Here is a 17,772-nt window from a genome sequence, read left to right as displayed (position 1 = left end):
ATATCTACCTTATATATGAAATCTGCTTTTATAACAGGCAACCACCAGGACTGACAGGCAAGTCAATTACACAAGGTTCTAGGAAGAGAGCTATTTTCAGGAAGAAGTAGGTGGATGTACTTGAAAGACAAGACCATACCGTGAGTATTAACCACATACAGTGAGAAGCTCCAAGCTAATATGTAGGACTGCGAAAACAGAAAACAATCTGCCGGTCAACTAGTTTGGAAAATCAATGGTGGACTAAACTGATTGTTTACCCTCAAGAACCAAGGCCTCTCTCTTCTCAAGAACCAGAGCCATTTGCTTTGAAAAATGCTTCTATATAGCACAAATAGAAGACTGAATGTGCCAAGAAGTTACAGCCTGAGCCTCACTGAGAAATTGTGATTAGTTTATATACCAGTAGTTATACAGAAGAGTTATATATCATCCATGCATAGATACCGGTTTCTAAAAGCCTTTGTTTGACATCATATATATGCTAATATATTTTGTAAGTTATATAAAATGTCTATTTAAAAGATAAACCAATAATCAGAAATTAAATATTACTTCAACCAATAAAAAAATTTTGCAGTTACAAAAAAAATTATTTTATTGACACAAATTCCCTCTCATCATGCAACTTATGAAGTAGAATTCAAAATTTTTTCTCAAACATAAAGATGGGTACCTGAAGAGCAAAATAATTAAATAGTGGCAGCATGGGTGATTTTTTTTTTTTTTGAATTGCAGAACTGTCAAATACTTTCCTTCATTTAAAGTGCACTATTTCCTTCATACCAATTACTTCAAAGAGGAAAATAGTTTAAATGATCTAGTTTCCTTAGGAAAAGCTGTGGAAAAAAAATAATCTGTGTTGAAACTATTCTGGAATTCAGTTAGATGTATGTACATATTTTAATGATAAACATGTACCAACTTTCCTGCCATTTAGAGATAAAATGAAAGATACATGTTGTCATGATACTTAGAGATGATATATGTTTGTTTTTTCCTTTTTACTGTCTTATAGCTCGCGATTTTTTATATTATCTTCCTGTACTTTATTTCAGTGGTTTTGAAATTAAATCCACTGAATATATCTTCCTCTTGCCCTGGCCACATCACATATACTACTGCACTTGTTAAAGTGGACTGTTGAATTCCACAGCTCTTTGAAACCTCATTTCTAAGAAGAAACAGATGAGCAAGGTAAGGCCAAAGCAGGTGGGTATTCAGGAAGTGGATAATTCTATAAACCTGGTGATAGAAGAGTCAGACTTATCTCAAGGAAAGCAAAATAGAAGAGACCAACAGTTGAACAAGGAGGAAGAAAGTCAAAATGCTGCAAGATGGAAAGGCAGATAGAGCTTCCTGTTAAACTTTGTTTCCCGTGTGAACATCTGGGAGTTGTTCTGGCCATGAGAATCCTCTGATTCATTGATCAGCTCATTAAACTTGCCTGGCCCAGGTTATCAGAGTGAACTCATCACTTTGTTAAGCGATAGCTGGATGTTCCACCTACATCACTGGAATTGGTAATTGGAGTACATAAAATCAGATTTTGATCCATTACATTTACAGAGAAGATAAAATAAATAGATAGAAAAATTTAGTTTCTATGTGAAATACTACTTTTCAATTGCAATTTGAATTCTGATAAAATCTCTTACTACAAAGTCGAAATCATGAAGGTGACAAAAAGCTTTGTGTTGTTTGCTCCCCCACTGTATCACCATGTGATTACTTACAGATGCAAAGCAGAAAAATACTAAGTATTGTTATCAAGTTATACTTTACAAGGTTTGTGTAGTCCTGTATTCAAAGCGCAAGATTATATTCATGAGTGAAAGTGCTGAGCGCATTAAAGCTAATTAGATAACTCCTTTTTGCATTGCTCACAAAAATAGTACTTCTGTTGAATTTTATTATATTAAATAAACTGCATGGGGAAGGCTAGCCAATTCCTACACACAACATGCTTTTAAGGCAACTAGAGTATCAATGCAATATACAACACACTATGTTATTTAACTTCTGGCTAAATTCTGTGTTTTTCTATTCTACTTTGCTCTTAATTTTTAAAGTCATACTCTAAAAAGCTTTCCAAAGATGAAGTTAAAACTCATGTTGTCATTTGATCTTACTATTTTTTTTCGTTGGTTTTACATACACAAATAAATGTGTTTTGCATTAAATCAATAGATATAAGTTTAGACATTGGCTCTGGTTTATGGCATCAAATTAATTATATGCAGTTCACAGAATCACAGAACAGGTGAGGATGGAACAGACCTCTGGCGGTCATCCAGATCAAACCCTCCTGCGCAAGCAGGGCCACCTGGAGCAGGTTGCCCAGGACCATGTTCAGGTGACTTTTGAAATCCTTCATGTGGGAGACTCCAAAACCTCGCTGGGAAACATGTTTTAGTAGTCAGAGTTGGTACATGTCCTTGAGCACATTAACTTTTTCTGCCCACAGAGTCCTTCAGGTTTAGGAATCATTTTGAGGGAGGAGAAAATGGGTAAAACAGCAATTAAATTCTGGAAAAAGAGAGGCTATGGGTTAACAACATTGTGTTTTTCTTGCTGGGTACCTCAGACTGAGACCTGAATGTAGAGAGAAAAGCAAGCATGAAGAACTGCCCTTCCTCACACGCACTTCTGTATATGACTTCCATTTCCTCATCTTTTTTTTTTTTTTAATGTTGCAAATAGTTAAAGATTTGTTTAAAACCCCATATACACAGTATAAACATTATTGAGGAGATAAGTAGATAAGTAGATCTACAACCTACTACAGATATGAGATTCTATGCTACTAAATGTGATTGAAATCATTGCCTCATGGAACCTGGACCAACTACATTTATTTTCAAAAACAAAGAAAAAATAAGTCTGACTTCAGTGATATTAGTCAACAATGCAAGTCAGAAATGTTAAGTTATGAAAAAATTACAGAAGAGCTGCTAGTAAAATAAATCTTTAATGTTTAAGGTTGTATTACCATTATTACTCAATAAATCAGGTATTCAACAAGTGTGTCTCAGGGAATAAATGCAGCAAAATCTCAAGGTTGGACCGGTAAAAGATAAATGCCTTTAACTGCCTCCCACTTTGCTCCTGGTTTTGCAGCTTTGCCAAAGGAGTTGACCTTTAAGTAATGTACAGCACATACACAGGCAAAATATCAAATTAAACAGATGATTTCCTGGTTTTAACATACGGCATTTAAATATTCTTTGATTGAACAATTTATAAAACTTTTACAGAATACTAAAAAAATTTGGAGACTTTAAAAATGTTAATCATATAATTAGCAGTCAGAGACATACTTTCTTTGTGCATGCAAGACAGTGATATTCTAAACCTACCACTATGAACTTTACCGTAATAGACAACCATCTGCCGTCATGTCAGAACAGAAACATTATGCTTCTTTCACTCGTGTGTAGGGAAATCACGATGAAGCAGATAAAACAGCTTAGCGAATAAAGAGTTGTTTCATGGAGGAAAGAACATACACACTGCATATTAAAGTCAAAGCTTATTTATCCAGAAAGAAAAAGAAAAGGGTAGATTATACTATTTAGCCATGATGTCTGGGGTTATCCTTCACTGTAGTCCCTATTTACGCAATCCTTTCTTTCTTTTGCATGACTACTCAGTAATAAAGATTAATTTACACTGGTGACAAATTTTCTACACTGCATTTTAAATTAGAGTTTTTAAAATAAGGCTTGTAGCAACTTCTCATTTCCAGGCAACTTTGGTAAGTTACAGTTACAAAAAAAAAAAAAAGGAAAATATTGAAAGTAGTATTAAAGGGAACTGAGGCTTCAGATTCTTTCACATGTATGCTTTAGACTAAATACTCACTTTCTATACTTTGGCATATATCCAGAAATGATATCTTCAATTTCACTTTAGCAAATACACTGATTCATATACATTATTTTCTATTTTGTTAGAAAAATGGAAATACATTTCTACTTTTTAAAATTGCCATTTAAGCATATTACAGATTTCAGAAGTATCTGATTAAACAGAGTAAAAACACTACAAGAAACCTGGCTTATACCTAATGTACCCATAATGATGCTTCTGACTTCAACGTATTTCTCACAAGGGCAGAACTAGCTGCTGTAGTTTATTCGTTAAGGAGCAACCTAATAGGAAAAGGCAATATTGCATATAATGTAACACTACCAAATTGAACCATGTAAGTGAGATAATGACATTCACTTGCTTTCACTCTAGGAGATGGTCTCATATGCCATCAGAAATATACAGTTTCTTCCGAGAAATGAAGTGATGCATCTTAAACCAGATATAAGACAAACAAATGCACAGGTTCTAATGCAGCCAAGATATCTATACATGGTCCTGTATGTAAGACGCTGTATGTAAGGTGCCTTGTTGACTGTTACTGTGCCATATGAGTACATATTCTCCTTCTGGATTTTAGGTAATGATAGACACAAGGTAGATCACTAGGAGGATTAGTATGTATGAAATACACATGTATAAACTATAGCATTATTGAAACACTTGGATACGGCTATGGCTACGGAGTCAAAAGAAAATTTCCTTGACTGGAACTAAGTTTCCGGATTGCATTCCTGATTGTTTATTTTCTCCCTTTTCTACAGTAAATAATTACAAAATGATCACTGGATACCCTTACGTTCCACAATAATGAGTTCTTCCCACTCTTTTTGAAGAACTGGACCCTCACCGTCAAAGCATTATAATGACAGGACTGGGCATTTTCTCATCTCATTTACACTAAATTATCAGTCTTGTAGAAACCTTAGGACTAAATAAAATCACATTATGCTACAGTTGCTTTTCAGCCACTAAACAGAGAATACATCAAATCTGATCCTGATCTATACGAGCACACAACGTGGCAGCACCTGATGCCCCGGGGAGCTGCCAATAAGCCTGTCACACACCGCAGCCCGGGCTGACCCGGGAGTGCCAAGCACGAGGCAGGGAGCTATTCAGTGTATTGAAGGTGCGGCTGTGTAGAGTAAAAGCAGAGCTCTGTGAAAAGAGGAACTCCTTAATTTGTCTCCTCCATACAATGGGAAAAAAGAAGATAAATGCTCTTCTTTCAGTGCCAGAACTATTAAAACACATCCTTTGCAGAAAAATGGATCGCTGCTCAAATCTGTTCATCAAGCATGCCTGCAAGCTTCTGCAAAGCAAATGGCATCTCTTCCAAGTTTAGAAAAAAAAAGATATCTCACAGAAACTAGACAACCATTAAAAGGTTATATGATTATATAGCTGAGGTTATATTCTCAAAAGGAGCTACCTGCTACATTTTTTTTTAAAGTTTATATTCTGATTTTACCGAATGGAATAGCTACCACTGTGTCTAAAGTAGGATGCTTTGGTCTTAATCATCAGAGATTTAGTTACAATGGTAACATCTTGTGGTAGTCCTCTGCTTTTAATTTGCTCTTAAGGTAGTTGTATTGGGTTTACACTGCAGGTTTATGAACTGTGTAGAAGATACTCTCAGAATTCAGTTTTAACATTGATAAAGCTGAATATGGATGATTTAATATATTACAGAATTTGGAAAGCCTGAAAGGTGTAATATTCTCTGATATCTACAGCTACATACTGCAATTATTTTTCTGAGCTGACTGTCATTGGTTTTCATTTTTTATTTTTTCTCATATAGTGAGCGTACTACTTTCACACAGTAATATTAGGTGATATTAGTTCAGCTGTACTGTCTGGCAAGGGCATTTTTAGCTCCAGTTGTCTGTATTTCATACCCAGGGAAGTTCATTAAGAGGATGTTACAGTTACATAATCACAATCTAGACATTTCTTTCTTTTCCTGTACACCAGAGATGACATTTAATACTATGAGAATTATCCACTACCATTAATAACCCACTGTACTCAAAAGCTAAAACAGCTTCTGAAGACAGCTATAATATCTATCAAAAAAAAACCAAACCAACTTTCTGAAAAGTGGTAATGCAAAATAATTAGGATTACAAAAGAGAAAGCATAGCAGTTATTATCTAGTTTGTTTTATAGCCCTGATTTTTACAAGGAAACAAACATTGTCCGAAGATTTCTTTTTATTTAAATTCTAATTAAATTATGTTCATTTGATTAATCTGTGCACTGTAAGGAGTAGTAATACAATTGAATGATAAATGTACTGCAGAGTAAAAAAAGTATTTTTCAACAAAGGATCAGATACAGTGGCAAAAAGAGAACGATCTGTAGAAAATGAAAAAATATCTTCTGAAGAAATATTTTCCTTATTTTCATAAATTAACTTTCTTCTCTTCCAGAAATACTAGGTTGCGTGCCATGCATCAAAGCTGTGCATAATGTTTTGCACAAATAACATTTTTTTTTTCGTTAACTCAAGTCTGCAACTCTTACTAATGTGAACAACTCTGATACCACCCATGTAACACTCCAAAAAAAATTACTCTAAATACCTCAACTAATCTACTTTGGAGTTACCACCACCAACTCAGATGGAAAGCAGAGAAACATGATCATCATTACCTCTTCCCCTTTTCTTGTTCCAAAGGAACATAAGACATGCATTTCACAAATAATATAGAAAGAATGAGCCACAACTACCTTTTTCGCAGAACCGACCAGTGAAGTGCAGTGGGCAGTCACACTGAAATGAGGTGGCCCCAGTAGGCAGAGAGATGGGATGACAGGTCCCTCCGCTGCGGCACAGACCCTCCTGGCACACAGATGGCAATTCGGGGGAACGTGGAGAGGGCACAACAGGCTCAGGCAGTTCTGGCATATCGTAAGAAACCACAGGGAATGCTGTTGGCAGATGTGTAGGTACAGGAGTCCTGAAATGACAAAGACAAAATATCAAATTTGAAAACAAAACATCACAAGACCTGCTTTTGCCACCACACTTCAGCTTCATGTTAAAACAGTAATTATTTGTTTTGAAATTCAGACTATATTTAAGAAAATGCGAGTGCATTAGTAAATCCCAAATCAAGCCCTTACCCTGAAAGCTAGCAAAAAGAAAATGATGGTATTTTTCCCTGTGTAGGAGCAAGAAATAACCTCCATACATATAGCACATTTTGTACAAGCTGTCATAATTCCTTTTTGGTGGATGTCAACAGTGGAATGATAAGCAAATACAGACTTCTGTTATTAAATATTTTACTGCTTGAAGTTCACAATTCCTGTAAAGCCATTCTAGAAGACAAGACTTCCACACAAGTAGATTAAGCATATATATACAGAAGAAAAGTGCCTTAGTGCAACAATACATTATCTTTTATATTTAGTTATAAATGACTATACATGAGAGGACAAGAGAGAGAAACAAGAAGAGAAATATTTTTCTTTTCACTTCCCCCCTCAAAATTTTAATGTTCAAGCTGACATTATCTTTCTCTTCTCAGTTTTTGAGCTCTCACATTAACTACTAGACCAATATGTTAAGCAGCTTCTTCCTTTTTAATTATTTCCTATCTCAAGGTTGTTATTTTTATTATCTCAAGGGCTAGAAATGAGTTAGCAATGCCACTTGTTTGTCCTAGTTATCAGCTTTGTTTATTACTGCTTTCTGTTTTCATCCAGAGCGCCAAACTTGTGGCTTACTAAAACCAGTCAAATCTAAGGCTATTGATTTACTAACCAGAACAATTTATGTATGTGACATAAAATTACTATTATAAGGGCAAAGCAAAAAGAATGAAAGTCACAAGAAGGTTCATGGCTAATTAATATATGGTACCCAATATGCTTCCACAATTAAAAAAATAATCACTAAATTTTATGTAAGAGACAGACGATCTTCCTTCATTTGATGAAGGTCAAGAGGTTCTGCTCTTTCCAGAACATAACTTGAATTTTCAGATTTCACGTATGTAATCTAATAAAATACCTTACTGTTCTTACTTCATTGGCAATTTTCAGATTTCTGAATATTTCTCTTATGTCTCAATGCTGCATCAAAAAAATTATATTAGAGAAAGGCAGACTAGGTTTAACTGAAATGGCAGTCACGTTTTGACCAAAAAAGAACATAGAGAATATACACTTCCTATAATGATTTATAAGCATCACACTGGGATGTCAGCATTTCTGGGAATGTATTAAACATCAACAGTGAAATTCTTATTTATTTTGGTGAAAATGGTATTATAAACCTATCTATAATAATAATAATAATAATAATAATATAGTATCTCAGCCCTTGCTGCACACTTTTCTCACTCCTTGTCACCCACTCTTGTACCAGTTAAATTTTCTGCTTCATCATCATATTGTAGAAGTTGGGGTATGTCTTAAAAAGAAGTATTTGAAAGGGATGATGCAGTGGGTGTGACTGCAGAAGCAAGGTAGATGGGGAGAGAGCGGTGTGATGGGACTCCAGACATCGTCTTCTTAAATCTTTCTTCCACATTTTTTACACATCCTGTTCAGTAACGACTACCCGAAAACTGATTTTAATGATTAACTTTTTGGAATTCATGTTTTATAAAGTGCTAACAAGCTTCATCATATTATGAAAAAATAGAACATAACACGTCTAATTACATATGGCATGTATAGAGCTCTTTATTGAAAAAGCAGTTCTCTGAATCATCAATAGAGCACATGTAGAACCTGTACGAAGACAATGATATATGCTGCAAGGCAGGCAGGAAGGAAAGGCAGCTGGATGGAGAAAGTATAGAAATCACTCAGGACAAAGTAAATATCTAATAGGACTCAGAGAAAGGGACAGCAACTGAGAAAGGAGCGGAGCCCAGGGAATGAATAATAGGGGCACAAGGCTTACATGACAGTGTAGGAGAGATGTGCAGAGTCATGATACAGGAAACACTAGAAGGGGATACCGAAGCAGAGAGAAAGACTGCCATAGGTAGCTGGAGAGCAGCGAGATGCAGAACAGAAAAGGAGGCATTTGGGAAGCAAGATCTGTTTATAATAAGGCCTTATATTGTATAAATACTGTCTTCTAAAGCGGGAACCCCTTGTGTTCTTCCAGGAGAAAGAAGGTAATCCCCAGGTATAGCTCTGTGGGAAGTTCTGTTTCTGGCAATATATGATCCTTATGGATCTGCAGGGAAGGGGATGAGGGTCAGTAACTAACAGACAAAGCACTTCTAGCTATGGGATCCAAGCCTTCACGATGCCCTTCTTTGTACCTGTGCCAGCCCTAGCATCTCTCTCCTATTTTCTGCACATTCTTTTCCCTTCCAGCAACTGTCTTAAAGCTGAGGAATCCCTCCCATCCCTTACTGGTCCCTAAACATAATTTAGACAATAGCTTATTATACTATTCCCTATCATTTGTGTTAAAATGTGGCTTACAGAGAGGTAAGAGTGACAGGTACAAAACTCTTTATCAAGTCTGACTGCTTCATTAACCTCTTGCCTACAAAAAGTAAGTATTCTGTATGATATTGCACAGTATCGACATGAATTCGTATCAATGATAAACAAAATTTGATATAAATGGTAAAGAATATACATTACCAAAATGAAAAATGACTTTGTGACTGCCTCTACCTTCTGTTTTCTACCGACCCTGTTTCACAATATTCCAGAAGGATGTAAAACTGCATCTAAGTTTAGTCAGTTACATTGGCTTGACACAGCAATTCATCAGAACCAGAACTGCTTTTTATTAAAACTCTTTTCCAGTGCCCCACTCCATCAGTCATTCATGAACAGCACGAAAGGTTCTAGATATTTATAAAGTTTGTGGGATTTACAGACAGTAGAGTACCTTACTGCACTCAGAAACTTAATGGGACTTCATTAATACAAACAGGCAAAAGAATGTTGAAAAAAACTGAGTGAAGGATTGAAAATGAAAAAGAAAACTTTCAAATCACAAATGACATGTTTAAAGCATAACCAGAAAGCAGAGGACTAACTAGAATAGTTTCAGAAACACACAGTCATGCTACTTACAACACATTTTATGGAGATTAAAAGGCTATGTTGGGTTATACTAAGTACAGTCAGCTCTAATACATCTTTATGTCCTACACAGATGCTGTAAATGTGAACTCAGATACCCAAAGACATTTGGTCATAAATTTCTCTTTAGCCACCTAACTATACTTTCATATCTTACTGCATTTTTTTAAGGAATGCCATCTTTATATTGCACGCTTGGAAATTGTATAGCACATAGAAGTCTCTGCTCCTTGCCATTATGCTCTATCAAAACAAAAACAGAAAGTAAAGTTATGAAGGAGGTTTGGTGATAGCTCTTCATTAAAAATAATCGAAAAAAAAAAAAAAGATGAGCAAGTGTTCAGAAATACCTTGAATAAAGAGTGACATAATGCAAAGCATAAGAAATCCAAACCACACACACTGGTTGTTAGGAATGAGGATACGGGGATTTCAAGGCAATTAAGTCATCTACTTTTGGTGACAGAAAGGCATCCAAAAAGATGGCAGATAACAGCAAGACTGAAAATAAACACTAAAGAGATATCGGAGACTGGGGACTTGCTGATAAGAGGCTCAGAAATCTAAGAAAAATAAGTGATTTCCTGATTATTCCTATTTACATTCACAGAATTACAATATTTCTATTTATACGAATACTATTACAACAAAGAAATTTCTGGGTTTATACCCATTCTCTTCTCCTAAGGGAAGTAACTAACATGATCTGAATATGGGCCAGTCCATTAAGAGCAGCATTAAGGGTGCGCTGACATGTCTGTTATCTTCTACCAGCTAGCACAGCAAATTACAACAGCTGAGTCACCTGCGGAGGTTACACAGAAGCGCAGCAGGGCTGAGGGGTTGGAAGCGCCCTCTGAAGATCATCTAGTCCAACCCCCCTGCTGAGCAGGATCACCTAGAGCACATTGCACAGGGTGGCATCCAGGTGGGTTTGGGATATCTCCAGAGAAGGAGACTCCACAACCTCTCTGGGCAACCTGTCCCAGTGCTCTGTCACCCTCACAGTACAGAAGTGCCCCCTCATATTGAGCGAGAACCTCCTGTGCTTTAATTTGTGCCTGTTGCCTCTCGTCCTCTCGCTGGGTACAACTGAAGAGACCAGCTCCATCCTCTCGACACCTTCCCCTCAGATATTTATACACACAATGATCAATTAAAAAATTAAATATATAATAATATATAATATATATATACATGAATATGAATTAAAAAATAAATATATCACTTCCTCCCCCAAAATAAACTAAACGTTTGAGAAACTCTGAACTACCAGCAGGTTTACATAAAGAATCAGACATTTACAGGAGAATTGTTTGGGGAGCTATTACTGGGAATTTGGGTTAATATTTCTGTTTGGAAAAAAATAAAAACACAGCAAAAACTAACTGAGACTCTGGGAAGAACATGGGCATAAACTTAAGCACTTACTACTAGCTATTAGAAAACTATTGCTCTAATGGCATATAATCTACAGATGACCATTACAAAATTTACCTCTGAATTATGTCACAGCTATTGTCAGGGGTAAAATACCAAATGAGAGGGGTATCAGCCTGAGTGTTGCAAGTCATGCTTTCTTGCATTGGAAGCAATGATTTCCAACTACAGAAGCTACTATTTCTCTCGAAAATAGAACCATGGGAGTGTATTTTGAATGAAATTTTATGAGCACAAATAACGCAGCCTAGCTTCATTTTTTGGTTGACATTCTAATCAGTGGAGAAGAAATAAAGAAAAGTTTCTTGGCAGGTTGATTCTTCCCTGGTTCATTTGCTAGTTTTTCTCAGGGTGTCAGCCCTTGCAGTGTTGTTCTGTATGTTTTGCTTCAAGATGGTGCCAGCCCTGCTTCCAGGCTCCCTGCAGCTCGCTCTTTTACTGCAAAAGCAGAGCAGAGTTTGCCTGGGCTCGCCAATGGGGCAAACATCTGCAGCTGCACTCGCAATCCATTCAAGCTGCTATGAATTAGTAATGACCTCGACTCAACACAGTTTAACTAAAACATTTATTTGAATAAAGAACCAGGAAGTATTTAAAGGAATTTAGTAATTGAGGTGTTAGAAGCTTTGACAATGTGCAATAAAAATAAATCAGGAAAAACTTGATTCACTGGTACTACAATGCAAGGCCACAATTTTCTTTTTTTTTCTTCTTTTCTTTTTTTTTCTTTTTTCCCCTTAAATTTCCCAGCCTGTCGCTGCCTCTCAGGTCAATGATGCACACAAAGATCTTGTAACTTGCTACAAGCATCAACACATTGTTTTTAGTCTTCAGTTGAGCTCAAACAGCTGAGTTTTAGAGGCCTCTAACCTTGTGTTTCATAGCTGAGTACATGTAAGTTTGAAATGCTTGTCTAAATATAGATGTTAGTGCTTTTTTTTTTTTTTAATATTACATTCTTCACCACTTTGGGAGATATACGATCACCTGAATAGCAGGACTATACTATAGCACTTAGGGATCATACTTAATGTTCTGTTGTTAAATCAAAAGCACACACAGACGGTTCTCCCCACTCCCCTGAGCTCTCATTCTCTTTTCAAAAAGGGGCTGAAGCTAAGAGTGCAAGGAGTTAGGGATGTTGTGGATGAAAATGTTAACAAAAATGTCACCTTGCGTTCTTGGCTTTGCTTCACTGTAAGCAGACTTCTTTGAGATGTTACTGTGTACACCAACCATTTTGGAAAACATGCCTCATATATGTGAACTGAGAAAATAGGTGAACTTGTAAAACAGTTGAAGAATAGCCCAGATAATATTGTTGTTTCCCAAAATTAATATCCCTGTGTTCCGATCAAAGCAAGGAAATAAAGCCTTTGTGTATTTTGTTATATGGATACTCCAGTAGCTTGCTATTTCGGAAACATTTGTAGATTCTTGAAAATTGTGCAAACTGAAAATTGTGCTTATGAAAAAGTCCCTGAAGAAACAGTCTAAAAATTACAAAATCAGGAGCAGTTACAATGTTTAAAGGAAAAAAAGAGGCCTGACTAAACCCAGTGATTCTTATGCTGGGATTATAAAGTATGCAAATTCCTCATTTCTGTCAGACTCTTGATTGTTACCTTGATTTCTTGTGTACAATTTTAACTTTATATAAACCATCAATCACATTTCCATTAAGGCTGTCTGTTATTTATTTTCATTTGCTACCTGCTATATTACCACTCATGATGCATTTCCAAGTAGTCTGAGCCTAACGACAAGATTAAAAGTATATCAGGCATAAAAATACTTCTTAACATTGTAAAGACAAAGACCTACAGTCTTTAGAAAAGATCAAAATGTCTCGTAAATAACCATACTTTGAATTCAAACAGCTGTCATCACTGGAAAATTAAAGGTAATTTATTTCATGTCACACTTACTGCAGTGGCAGGTATCAAATATATTGATTTACTCATTATCTATCAAATATGAAAAGACATGAAAAAGGGATCTGACAACAGATTATGGATCATAGGTTTTTAAGATCAGACTCACAGTTATTCACCAAACTCTACTTCCCAACAGAAAAACCTGTAGCAAAAAACACCCAGAAGTATATCAGAACCTGGTACTCTACACAACTAACAGTGGCCTAATTAGACAGACTTTTAATGGAAGCCCATCGATGAGTTAAATCAGTTATTGCTTAGGAAAGTCACACGGAATTGTTGCCCTGTGTGTAGAACCCTTACCAGTATAAGCCCCCCGATGTCTGAGTGCTGTCCCGGCAGTACAGGGGCTCAGCCTGCCCACGGCCTGAGCTGGGTTTTGCTGGTCCAGGCCCTCCACCAGTGGCTGCTGGAGCCTTGCTTTGGCTCCAGCTCTGGCAATGGCCCCGCTGGTGAGGGAGTGACACCAACTGGGAAGGAACAGCCCTAGGCACCAATCCATCCGGCTGGAAAGCAGCTCGGCAGAAAACGAGCTGTGGGTCCTGGTGGACACCAAGCTGATCGTGAGCCAGCTATGTGGCCTTGTGGCAAAGAAGGCTGACAGCCTCCTTGGCTGCATTAGGAAGAACATCGCCAGTGACACGAGGGAGGTGATCCTTCCCCTCAGTGCTGGTGAGAGTGATGTGTCCAATTCTACATTCCCCAGCAGAACAGAGACATAGACTGGACTTACTAGACCAAGTCCAGTGATGGGCCACTAAGACAATGAAGGGATGAGAAAGGTGGGACTGTTCAGCCTGGAGAAGAGAAAGCTCAGGGGGATCAATAATAAATAGCTGTGGTGGAGGAGTGGAGGAGATGATGCAGCCAGAGTCTTCTTAGTGGTGGCCACTAAGGAGATGGGGCAATGGACACAATCTGAAACACAAGAAATCCCACCTAAATGTAAGAAAAAACATTTCATTTTTTATTTATTCATTTAGTTTTATCAAGGAAGATTTTAGCAGCTGTAAAATGGACTTCAAACTGAGACCTGCAAAGAGAGTAGACTTGTCCCCAAAGTAATTCATTATCGGGTTGATGGAAGCCACGTCTGCAGAAGCACTCTGACATTTTTCTATGAAGCAGGTTGATGAGACATGCAGTGGCATGGGAGTGCCAATGATATGATAACATCTCCACTGCCTGTATCTTCTGGTACTTATGCACTTAACATTTTATTACTGAAGTAATGGATTTAGCCTTATCTGATATGAGTGTGAGAAGAAAGTTTGTATTTTTAGCTTGTCAATAAAGTAATTTGTCCTGGGAAGCAACTGCTTTTATTTGCAATTTTCATTTTGGAGATGTGTGTACATGCCATTTTGGCTGGGCTGTGACAGAATATTATTGTAAGCAAATGTTTTAGATTTTGGAGCCAAAAGAAAGATTTTTCAAGGGCATTAGCATGCATGGTAGAATATAATTTCAAAACCCTGTGAAACTGAAAACAACTGCACTTCAGAGAAATGTCAGCTTTAACAGCAATAAAAACCTAATACCTTGCATGTAATTTGCAAGAACGAACAAAACTTTTTACAGACTGTTTATTTCACTGTTCACAACCATGTCAAGAATAGTACTTTAAATGACAGTTCACTGATTTCCATGAATCCAGAGAACAGTACAACTGCACACTCACCTTACTGGAGAAATCACTTAAATCGCTCATCACGTTAAGGTGAGAAAACAATTTAAGAGATTACTTGAGAGGGATTATTTTTGTTCAGCAGTTTATATCTGAATCATATTTCCTCACCAATCTCAGCTTTTGTTTGATTTGGGAGCGTTAGATGTCTGTTTTCCTAATAAAGTATGAAGAGAACTTATAATCAGGCATGTATCTTTGAAAAATTCAATTCTCAAGGTATGTTCCAGGCTATGAGCCCAACTTTTCCCTCCTACCAGGCACAACATTTGGCAGCAGAACTCAGTGATACTGTAGTTACAGCTTTCCATTTAAAACTTCTCAGTTGGTATAACATCATTTGCAACTGCTTTTGCACACACAGCATCTCATTTAACGGTGCAAACTCTTAGCAGTACAAATAATATTTTTGATGTACAATGCAGCCAAGAACGTGAAAAGGCAATTAACTGACAGAGTGAAGTTTATGAAGGTTTGGTTTGCAAATCCAAAGAAAAAATCAAACACCAGGATGCACAGTATGCATAGCATTGTCAGATACGGGAAGAAAAGTCAGGTATGGAAACTGGGATGGAAGAGGAGAAGAGGAAAAGGAAATACATGTACTCAGAGATACTCCCATACTGTTTGCTTTAAGGCATGTAGATTGCATAGGCCACAAAACAGATAAATATGTAAATTAATGTGACAGACAATTTGCAGCAACACTTTATGTCGAAACTGTAATATCAAAAACCTTCTGAAACAAGGTATTGAAGTGAGTCTTCCGCAGATGAGGGAGACTTCCTTAGATGATATTCGAAAAAAAAAAAAAAAAGTCCTAAGTTTAGGACATGACAAATACTATTTTTTCTAGAACTGAATTTCTGTACCAAATCCAATCCTTGTTCTTTCACCTGGAACAATGTCAAGGCTTGCATGCAGAAGTGAGTATTGAATCTGTCAATTGCTCACAATGATCTTTGGTTTGGTTTGGTTTTGCTGTCTCGTAGCCTTCCTCATCCTCCTTTTTAAGCCCCTTTTGACTTTCTACCATCCAAACATTAAATTCAGAAAAAGGAGAGCAATCAAAACCACTCAGCACTAAGTGGACCAATGTGCAAATCTCAAACTTTCTGAAGTTTAAGCAAACCTTAAATCTGTCTGAACTTCAGCTTTGTGTTCTACATTCAGTCAACAGTAACAGAAAACCTCTTCCCAATTTCATCTCTTAGCTGCTGTTTAAAAAAAACACAGCACTTAAAATGCCCAAATACAATATCTTTCTGTTGGTTTTTGCAACTTTTTTTTCTTCTTCTTGAAAGTATTGCTTCTGAACAAGATAAATATTTTCATTCCCTCTTCAATGCTTTTCTCAGCGGATCAGAAAATGTTATTTTTAACGTGGCACTGTACTTCTCCTTCTGAAGAGGCTCTGCAATTAGAATGTAACCTCTCTGTCCCAGTCCTAAATGGCTGAGTAAAGTTTACAAGGTAAACTGAGTTCCCCTAACAGAGAAGCTGTGAGAGCTTTCTAGTGTATCATAATTCCAGAACAGAATCACTACTGTTTATCAAAGCTTCTGTCTAGCTTCAAGAGTTATACACTTTCTTCCAGTTCACTGATGCCACTGATAATCTAGACTCCAAAATGGAAGATCTACCTATGGCATACTACTGTTGCACGATGTATCTGTGAAGGATAAAGCTGAATCACATCTACATCCTGGATGTGCAAGTGATTTCTTATCTAATAATTTAACTCAGGGAAGACCTCTGAATTGTAATTCTCAGAGCTGTAGTAGTCAAACCTCTGGTTTTTGCCTACAGTGAAGGTTCTCCAGATGCTTAGAGCCCTGCCTCACCAGGAAGAAAACAAGGTGTTTCAAAAGGTATATTAAAACATGATTGATACAGTGGAAAAATCCAAGAGGAATATTCTAACCATATGGATGGGGAACCATATTCAAACACTTTTCCTATTCAACCCAATTCATTCAACCCAATGAACGCTCACTCCATGCAAGACAGAACAGCCCAAGGGACTGGTTTGGGGAGTATTTATAGCATTTCTGATAGTGGACTGTTAAGTTTATAACTCCATCAGACCGAGGACACAACTGAGATCAAGTCCCTGATAAACTGGAACAGCCCTCTTATCATCGACCATAGTAGGAAGGGAAAACGGGTATGTACCAAAGTCAGTTATATTTCTTCTAGTAGATCTTGCCCCCTGTGAGATACACTTGTGAAGGACAAGTAGAGGCATTCTCAGATCCTAGCAGGAAGGAGGGGAACTCTGATGACAATCAAGGTGCTTCCAGAAATGCACAGAAACTCGCACATTGGTAGGCTGGAACTTCAGTGCACCCCAATTACTTTACAGACAAAACGCAGTTTTGAGAGTACATACTTTGTTTTGAGCTATTGTCACATGAGAATAGCTTAGGCATCTAAGTCATTTTCATAGATAGAGTCCTTAATCTCTTTGTGTATTAGTTTCCCCATGTGCTGACAATCATTCTTGCCTACATAATAGAACGAGGGGAGGCCTACATTGCTTTATAAATATCAATTAAGATTGCTGGCTAGAAAGTATTATGCTATTCAAAGAGTGTGTGACTGGAGAGGGATGGGAATATAAAAAGGCATTCTGTACCAAACTGCTGAAATTACCATGAGAGCTGGCCTAGACGCAAGATGAGACAGGTATGTAGAAATTATTAGAACAGAATGAGTTAAAAATGCAGAGTACTATTATGTATTATTAAGCCT

General features: G+C 37.0%; 1 protein-coding gene across 1 annotated transcript in view; it reads right to left on the bottom strand.

The window, feature by feature from the left end:
* The window catches only part of EYS (eyes shut homolog), a 959,435-nt gene that overhangs the window by 207,284 nt on the left and 734,379 nt on the right, over nucleotides 1-17,772 (bottom strand). The window contains exon 38 of the mRNA XM_080584128.1: nucleotides 6,616-6,845. Coding sequence (XP_080440254.1) covers nucleotides 6,616-6,845 — 230 coding nt within the window. The remainder of the gene's footprint in view (nucleotides 1-6,615; nucleotides 6,846-17,772) is intronic.

This window comes from Anser brachyrhynchus (assembly GCF_964034855.1).
Source record: "Anser brachyrhynchus genome assembly, chromosome: 3".
Taxonomy (NCBI): Eukaryota; Metazoa; Chordata; class Aves; order Anseriformes; family Anatidae; genus Anser; species Anser brachyrhynchus.
The sequence above is the reverse complement of the archived record's forward strand: the minus strand, read 5'-3'. Positions and strand labels throughout refer to the sequence as shown.